Here is a 9,484-nt window from a genome sequence, read left to right as displayed (position 1 = left end):
AGAGGGAGAGGGAGGGGGAGAGAGGGAGGGAGGGAGAGGGAGGGAGAGAGAGGAGGACAAGAGAAGCACAGAAAACTACAAGGGTGAATTACTAGGATGTCTGGAACGATAAAAAAAGGACAGATCTTTTGGAATTTAGTTTTAAACATGTCAAGTCCTTAAATATAATAAACATTGATTTAATGATTCAACTTGACTGGTTTAAACATTGAGTGAAAAGTTTTAACATACTGCACAACTTTATCATTTTTCAAATTTATCATCAATTTAATATTGTCATACATTTTTTTGAGTCATGAATTATTAGGAGTTTAGGGTTATTTCAAAGCATGTTGCTTATGCCAAACTGACTGATTTGGTTGGCAAAAGAAATAATGATAAAATATTATTCCAAACTTCAAAAATTTAAGTCAACATTTGAATCAGTTATTTTACTATCTCCAGACATTTACACAACCTAGATAGTCACCACAAAAATATCAAAATTAACTGATTCAGAAATGTAAAACATGTTCATGTGATATTTTTCTTTATTTATATGAATTACATTTTAATGCATTTTGAATAACTTCATAGATCTTTATAGAAGCTTTGTTAAGCATTATATAATAAGTTCAGTAGTGTTATCATAAAAAGTCACCAAAACAAAGCTGCAGAAGTCTATTCAGCAGTTTTCCTGACATGTTATATCAGTATTTCTCACAGACTTTTCCAGACCGCACCAGGACACTTTTTTGAAATCTTTCCTTGGCAACCGTGTTTCCAAGCAGCAGCCTGATACTTAACACAAATCTTTACAATCTTTACAGTCAAATATCCACCACAGCAGGCTGAAGCTACTGACTGACTGCTTCTTAATTTGTTTACCTTGGAAATAAGACAATGTGCTCTTCTAATCCAATATTTCCCTCATGCATTTAACAGACCCACTGGACACATTTAAAATAGATTTACTGGAAATGAATTTCACCTTCCATTTTGTTTCCTGGAGAGAAATGATAGCTATCCAAGGCCTCGATCTAGGTTTTCCCATCCAGTCATTGTAGGTACACCCTTCCTTACTTTACTTCCACTCCCTATCTTTCTTCTCTTGTTAATTACAGTTCACCATCTACATGATCGTTAATCTTTCAAAAACAGCTTTATAGCTGCTCTCTCCACCTCTCCATTATGACATTATTATAGTTTGGCCAAGAGGGCTATAACTGAACTTCAAGAGAAGGCAGAAGGAATAAGACACCAAAAGCCTTTAAGAAGTGAGATATTAGAGACCAAAAAGAGACACCAGAGGGCTGGAAGTTTTCTAGGGCTGATATAATTGACAAAGAACGGCTATTTTCTTGTTTAAACATGAATTCAGCGTTTGATGTGATTCTGAAAGGGAGCCTCGAGCGCCATCAGGCGGCCGCGGACGGACGAAAGGCCGCAGGGCTCTGGTGGTTCTTTGCGGTATTGCAATATACGATTTAAAAATAGAGAGCTCGAAAACAGCTTATCCCGGTTTTTTCTCTTAACCTCCCTCAAACTAAATATAGTCGCGGCCTTGCCACGACATCTTGCTCTCAGAGGTTTCTGTGTGATATGAAAAAGTCCTTGGTAGAGCCATAAAACGACAACAGCTGGCCTAGATCATCTCAATGCTTACACAGACAAATATAACGAGAGCTAATGAGACTAACAGCTTCATTACTTTAGCTACTGGGTTATTATTGTAACTAAAACTATTAAAAACATTATTGTTCAATGAAATATAGCGGAAATAAAATAAACTATAAATATTAGATGAAAAACATTACAAAATGAAAAACTGAAATGTTAACTTGACAACCAACTAAAGTAAGTTTAAGTATGTTAAGTAAGTTAACACACTAAAATTACTAACTGGAAATAAAAACTAAAACTGAACTAAAAACAAAAATTAACCACTCTCTAGATAAACTGTATAAAGGCCTATCTGCAGTTAATTATTTTAGTGCTTAAAATAAAATTTTTAAAAATGACATTTTTAAATATGAATATAAAACATTATTTAGGCCTAAAATCTCACAATTTAGGGACAGATCAGTATTTTAGCATTAATTTCCATAAAATAACTTGGAGACATAAGCATCTGAAATAAATAAATCACATACACACACATTAGTATTATTAAAAAAGTAATAAAAAAAAAGCCTAACTTAATCAATACAAACGTATTTAATATTTTACAAAGCACAATTTACAATGACAGAAACAACAAAAAGAAAATTCTCATAGCAACCAAATGCAAAGCAACCACATGTTTGGAGACAGTAGTTGAACATGACTGTGTAATTCAGAATAACTTGTGAATTATGGTCTTACGTTTCTCTCCATTATCCTTTGAATAAAAATGGCCCCCCGAAAGTTTCTAAAATAAACGTGGGTCTGATATTCAGTATCTTTTCTTCTGGGACGCGTGTAGCAGCTTGATCTACTCGTCTTCAATGAGTAACATGTTAGGAACACCTTTGGAGATGGGGAACTCTCTGCCAGATTCAGGACACTGTAAACATCCCTCTATAACCTCAACCTATGAGGAGAGAACACTGCTATTAGCACTAATTCACTTAAAGTTCATTCCATAAAATATTAAATATTTATGTTGAAAATGGGTTTGCACCAGGGTTATTACGGTTGAATAAAACCATAAAAAAAAGTTTGTTACTTGAACTAAAACTACACAGACATAAAAAAAGGGGGGGAAAAAATTATATATATATATATTAGGGATGCACCGATATGAAAATTTTGGCCGATACCGATAACCGATTATTCTTTATTTTTGAAAGCCGATAACCGATATGTTGGCCGATAAATCTATATCCAAATTGTTATATACTTTTTGAGAGCCTGATTACAAAAAAGGTCTCATCATTAAAAGCCACATCCCAAACACTTCAACATAAGCAGCCTAGTTTGAACGGTGTACGTTTTAAAAATATGTTTACTCTCCCATTACCAAATTTAGTCATAAAAAAGTCTTACAAATAAATAAAATTATGCATAAATAATGCAAACAAGTCATTGGACATATGGGCCGATACCGATATGGTGGCCGATATATCGTGCATCCCTAATATATATATATATATATATATATATATATAAACTAAAACAGTAACATTAAATAACATTGGCTTGTACAGAACAAATATTGAATAACAGAAAACTAAATATGAGGCACAAATCTAGTTTTATTTGTCACACACACACACACACACACACACACACACAGGAGATCAAAATTAGAGAACAATCTATAAATACTTGATTCTTTCTGAAATATTGTAAGTTACTGTAGTGGGTTTCTTAGCCATAACTGTGTTGCCAAGGATTTTCCAGAGATTTTCAATTGGGTTTAGATCAGGACTCTGGGCCAGCCATTTCACTATTTCAATGTTCTTAGCTTTAAGGAACTGCTTTACCCATTTTGCAGTGTGACGGGGACATTGTCTTGCATGAAAATTGCAGGCTGATTGGGAGATGCTTGCAGGGAAGGAAACGTATGTTGCTGAAGGAGGTTCTGATAAACATTTGCATTCACTCTGCCTTGTAGCTGTATAAGAGGCCCAACTCCTGCTGCACAAAACATCCCCCGAACAAAATATTTCCCATCTGACCCAACTTGCTCTCATCACTAAAGTGAACTTTGGACCAGTTCTCCCTAGGCCTGGGTGATAAAACGGTATCAATATTTATCGACAGTACACCTTCTTCGATATCGATATAAAAATGTTCGATATAGCGCACGATATAGGCACGTGCTATGAGTGACGCAGACAGCACACACAAACACCTGCTGAAATGAGTGCTGTGCCTGCCTGTGATGAGGAGATTGTGAATAAAGAATGAATATTAGTCGAATTTAAAAAACATTTGCATTTGAATGTTAGGTGTGCATCAGGGAGCTTCATCAGTGTTGCGTGAGATGATGTAAGTGACGTTGTTGCATTTTAATGTTTTGTTAGTCTAGGCCACGAGATGCGCCGCTGCTGTGTTATTCATTCAACATATTAGAGAAATATAGAAGCTCAATGCGGAGAAGATCTTGAATGGGTTCAAACCGAATCCAAGCCATTCACACAGAATGCAGTACAAAATTATATTTGATTTTTATGAGTTAATTTAGACATAATGCACGTTTTTATAGAGTTACTTGCTAAATGCACGGCATTATTTTGCTCATTGCGCCCTCGGGAGACAATTAGACCTATACAATAAAGACCCATTTAATCTGGATATAAAACATCAGAAATTAGATATTTGTGTAATTTTATCGATATCGAACGATATGATACATTATATCGTTGATACATTTTTTAGCTATATCGCCCAGCCCTAGTTCTCCCCTCTCCACACAACATGCTCCTCAGCATAGTTTAGTCTAGCCTTTTGATTCTTTCTGCTGATGAGAGGCTTGGTCACCGCAGAGTACGTTTTCAGTCTGACTTCTCTTAAACATGCTGAGACAGATCCAGACCCTGTTCAGCACTGAACTGCAGAGCAATTCCAGCTGCAGTGTTGAACCGATTGCCAATTGAGATTCTCTGCATTATCCTATCTTCTCGTGCATTTGTCTTACGTGGATTACCAGCTTTTTGGGGGGACTTGAATGAATTAGTATCATTGTAAACCTGCAATTATTGAGAAATTACTGATTTGGAATGGCCTGCTTCTCTTGCAAAAGCTGAAAGGTTCATCCCTTTGGCCTTCATCTGGACACATCCTGTCGCAGGGTTTCAGGAACGTTGCCAGTTAAATATGGTTTGTCATATAATTAAGGAAATTAGCAACAGGTGCCAGATTAACACCAATAACTTTGGAGGTATCTGTAAGTGTTCTCTAATTTTGAAAATAATACTTTTTCAAAGATCTCATTTAAGTTTTTATATTTTGCTTCAGAATACAATTAATTTATGAAATATGCTTTAAAAAACTGACCTTCTACTCCTGTTAGGATAACTTCAAATAGGACAAAGCAGTGAACTAGAAATGTAGGAAATTGTAGGTTGTTCTACTGGTGCATATTAATATGTATTTATCTTGGGCAGTTGACATTTCAAGCTCAAAAACTCTAACTTTCATGTTAATTCACGAGTTTAACATTTGTAACATTTGCACTTTTAAACATTCATTTGTCACACTGCAGGACTACTTCAAAAAAGCGATTAAAATACAAGACATAAAAACACACTTTCCCTTATTCCGTCACATATCTTCTACTGGTGCATATTAATATGTATTTATCTTGGGCAGTTGACATTTCAAGCTCAAAAACTCTAACTTTCATGTTAATTCACGAGTTTAACATTTGTAACATTTGCACTTTTAAACATTCATTTGTCACACTGCAGGACTACTTCAAGGACTACTTCACAGACATTTAGGTTCCCTGTAACTTTCTGATATGAATTTGTGATTTTTGAGCGATGATTTCGGAGGAAGGTAAATGCGGTTTGTAATTCGCCCTAAATTACTGCTGCATTAATGTGCGTCTCAAAAATAATTATTAATAATGAAAACACTGCAAGTCCATCTCACCTTGATAATAAGTGGGTATCCTTTAGTCACACCTTTCACGTGGGATGTTAACATGTTATGCGTTAACAGCTTCATCTCGGCAGTATGTGGCTATATATTTCAGAAACAAAGCACGAACGTTTGATGCTTATGGAAGCGTTGAGTTACAAACAGAAGCATACACATGCGGTTTGGAGACGACTGTGTGCAACTACTAAAACAAGCACCCTGAGAAACAAAGCGTGCTGTATTTGGTTCCGCATGCAGAGCTAGCCGGCTAATGACCGCATAAAGTTGTTATAATGTCTGTAATAATTTCAATTTAAGATGTAATATTATGGCTAAATCTCAGTGGCTAACTTGCTGAGTCTAATTTACTATTATACAAATGTGTGTTTCTCTAGTGGTTCTGAATGTGTCAAACGTCTTCTTCAAAAAGGTGTTACATTTTCATAATGTCCTCTAAACTAAAATTGAAAATCCTTTTTGTAATAGCGGCTGGGTAACAAACACAATAAACCCACACATTTTTTACACGTACTATTAACATTACAGATTATATGATGGGTAAAACAAGGGTTTGATATAACTAGCCTAAATCATTTGACATTTTTGCTAACTATTTAGACTAATGGCAGACTCCAAATGTGAAATTTTACCCCATTTTTACTCCCCCCTTCCTCCACTTTACTGAATCTCTTTAATCATGTAAACTGGTAATCATGTAGTGTGTTGGTTGTAGACCGTGTACATTTGTAAATGCATATCAGAGAGAGAGAAACTTTGCTGTGAAACAAAACTGTCACATAGCATAAAATGTATTTGTTTAAATCTAATAATGTAACTTTCTAGGATGGTACAGAAATACAAATCTGCCTTAAGCTATATAAAATGATTGATTAAATCACACTATTGCCTATGTGGATGCAACATTTACAACATTAAACAGTAAAAAGCAATATTTTCCAAATGCACATTTTTATTCCTTTTTTGTATTTGTTTACACATCATCTTGGTACTATACAGGTAATTCTTACAGCGTATGATATAGTTGTAATTACAGAAGAAACAAACGCACACGGATAGCTATGAATTGCATAGCCAGCCAGTCAATACACAAGCATGCATGTCCTTTAACACTCACTCAAACACACGCTGTACATACTTAGACAAATAAAAACACGCCAAAATCTCACTTCCCTCACACTGTTATGCAAATAACAAAAAAGTGAATGTAACATTACCCATAAGCCCTTTGTCAACCGACCCACTCCCCAAGGCTTCTTGCTCAACATCATCAGTTTTTACATTTCAATAGCTGTTATTACACATATGAAATAAAATATTTAAAACATGTAGGAAGGCAACTAATGAGCTGAAAGCAAGCATGCTGGATTTAGGAGTAAATGGCAGATAAAAGGCTGAATCAAGAACATGTCTAGGTCATATTTCACCACAAAACAAAAGAAAAACAATAGTTTACCTAAAGAAAATAAAATTGGCATTATGCATTTTTTTAAAATGACAATTTAATCACATTTCAATACACAAATCCCATTATTGCAATGAAAAAAATCTCATTCTCATTACGGCAATGTGAAAAAATAATATAATTAATTAGCAAAGTATTTATTTATAATGATAATGTGTGCATCATATATATATATATATATATATATATAAAATGTTACAGTGAAGGAACCCTAAAATAGGCTTCATTTTCTTTATGTAAAATCGAATTACTTACTTTTATCTTTTGATTTTGGAGTGAAATATGACCTGAACATTTAGCAAAATTCACCCAAAAAAGACAAGACAACAACTCTTCATCAAATTCTGAAAGACATAAAGATGAATAGAAAACAAGAGTGATCCCCCTCCGCACAGAGACTGACTGCATCACTCAAATAACGAACGCATTAGTTTAGGCTTTAAGAGTTTAAAACAAGATCTTTATAATATCAGTGAAGTAGAATTATGGCACAAAGACATCAGGATAGAGAGGACAAAGAATCACATTCCTAGTGTTAAATGAAAAGTATGGTAAGGCCACCTCAATGCATTTATTGAGTGTTTCACCTTACCTAGATCAGTAATTAAGTTCAACATTAAGTTTGAAATACTTCAGAGGGAGAATAGCTATTCAATCAGATGTTAAATTAGTGTTTCGGAGAGGCGAAAGAAACATCTGGTCTTGAGCTCACAGGTAAACAGAGTTATAGACAGATATGATTGCATACGTTTCAATACAAGATGAGACTGAGCTGCACTTGGCTGTCTAGAGCGCTCCGCTTCTAGCAAAGTGCAAGACCAAAACATTTGCATTGCATGAAACAATGTGTGCAACTATGTGGAAGCCACGTAAAAATGGTTCAGTTTCCTTTTTTTTTGTCCTTTGTTTTTGCATTGATACTCACAGATGAACTCGCATTCACACTTCTCACATTCATATAACAAAAATTAGACTTCATTAACGCCAGTCAATCTCATTCTTGGCCATCTTCGGTGCGCCATTTTAAGAAGTCCTCTTTCCGCGCATCTGGTTTAATTTGGTTCCGCATTCCTCCCAATAGGTTTGAAGTGGCCTCTGAGGCAACTATAAGTGGACGGACCACGGTGGGTGGGATCTGGCGCAAAACTCCGCCCACCGCTCCAGGAAGACCTTTCTGCTCGTGTCCACGAGACGCAACATCACACAGCGTCTGAGCGGTGTCAATCACTCCCTGGGAAAGGCAAAGATGGCATGAGGACGTCAAATTAAATTATAAAAAGAATTGGACTAGAGATAAACACTTTATATTACACATTTATTAAACTAAACAGTCACAGAGATGAACATGTCAATAATATAGGGATGTACCTCTCTGACGGTATCATAGGCCTTGGCCACTCCCTCTCTGAGATCAGCTGGTTGAGGGGTGCGTCTGGGACGGGGAGTGGGACGTCCATCAGTGATGTAACGTGTCAGAGGTGGAGTCGGAGATAAGATGTCATACACTGTCTCCGCAGTGGCCTGGAAATATACATACAAAATTTAATATTAAATATATAAATATAATTAAAATGTAAATTTAATCCAACAAATATAGCAATATATATAACTGTGACCCTGGACCACAAAACCAGTCATAAGTGTCAATTTTTTTAAATTGAGATTTATACACCATCTCAAAGCTAAATAAGCTTTCAACTGATGTATGGTTTGTTAGGATAGGACAATATTTGTCCGAGATACAACTATTTAAAAATCTGGAATCTGAGGGTGCAAAAAAATCTAAATATTGAGAAAATCGCCTTTAAAGTTGTCCAAATGAAGTTCTTAGCAATGCATATTACTAATAAATTTTTTTTATATATATTTACAGTAGGAATTTTACAAAATATCTTCATGAAACATGATCTTTACTTAATATCCTAATGATTTTTGGCATAAAAGAAAAATCAATACTTTTGACCCATACAATGTATTTTTGGTTATTGCTACAAATATACCCCAGCGACTTAAGACTGCTTTTGTGCTCCAGGGTCACATATAATAAATAAACAATATATATAATAAAAACATAATTATAAAATTAATTAAAATAACAAAAAAGAAAAATATACAATATAATATAATATACTTATAATGTAAAATAAAAGTTAATAATAAAAATATCTAGTAACATGGTAAACCAGTAACAAATATAATAATCATTTACAAATAATTAAAATTCTACATAATAAAAAATAAACAAAATAATTTACAATAACATGATAAAGAAAAATATCAAAATATGATAAATAAAAATATAATACAAAATTATATTTGTCTTAATAAAATCAATAGATAAAAAAAAAACAAAATATCTAGTAACATGGTAAACCAGCAACAAATAAAATAATATATAATTTAAAAGACAGAATTCAAATGTAATAAAATATACTAAATTTAATAAAAAAC

At 34.2% G+C, this 9,484-nt stretch overlaps 2 protein-coding genes across 2 annotated transcripts in view; both read right to left on the bottom strand.

Annotated features, from left to right (window-relative positions):
• Positions 1–2,215: 2,215 nt before the first annotated feature.
• On the bottom strand, positions 2,216–5,816 carry LOC107559261 (multifunctional methyltransferase subunit TRM112-like protein). The gene is made up of 2 exons (XM_016243012.1): positions 5,521–5,816; positions 2,216–2,551 (listed from the first exon to the last, which is right to left on the bottom strand). Exons 1-2 carry the CDS (start codon positions 5,635–5,637, stop codon positions 2,453–2,455), a joined length of 216 nt encoding a protein of 71 aa, XP_016098498.1. The 5' UTR covers positions 5,638–5,816; the 3' UTR covers positions 2,216–2,452.
• Positions 5,817–7,314: 1,498 nt separating this feature from the next.
• Positions 7,315–9,484, bottom strand: part of LOC107559259 (autophagy-related protein 2 homolog A-like) — a 27,154-nt gene continuing 24,984 nt past the window's right edge. The window contains exons 35-36 of the mRNA XM_016243011.1: positions 8,402–8,554; positions 7,315–8,264 (exon numbers count right to left, since the gene is read on the bottom strand). Coding sequence (XP_016098497.1) covers positions 8,028–8,264; positions 8,402–8,554 — 390 coding nt within the window. The 3' untranslated portion in view covers positions 7,315–8,027. The remainder of the gene's footprint in view (positions 8,265–8,401; positions 8,555–9,484) is intronic.

This window comes from Sinocyclocheilus grahami, unplaced genomic scaffold (assembly GCF_001515645.1).
Source record: "Sinocyclocheilus grahami isolate Dianchi unplaced genomic scaffold, SAMN03320097.WGS_v1.1 scaffold680.1, whole genome shotgun sequence".
Classification (NCBI taxonomy): Eukaryota; Metazoa; Chordata; class Actinopteri; order Cypriniformes; family Cyprinidae; genus Sinocyclocheilus; species Sinocyclocheilus grahami.
This window is presented reverse-complemented; position numbering and strand designations above follow the sequence as displayed.

Coding starts and splice junctions, on each gene's coding strand:
- LOC107559261 (XM_016243012.1), bottom strand. CDS start 5,637: ATGAAGCTGTTAACGCATAACATGTTAACATCCCACGTGAAAGGTGTG. Junction 2,552..5,520: donor TCATTATTAATAATTATTTT/TGAGACGCACAT, acceptor CTCTCCTCATAG/GTTGAGGTTATAGAGGGATG.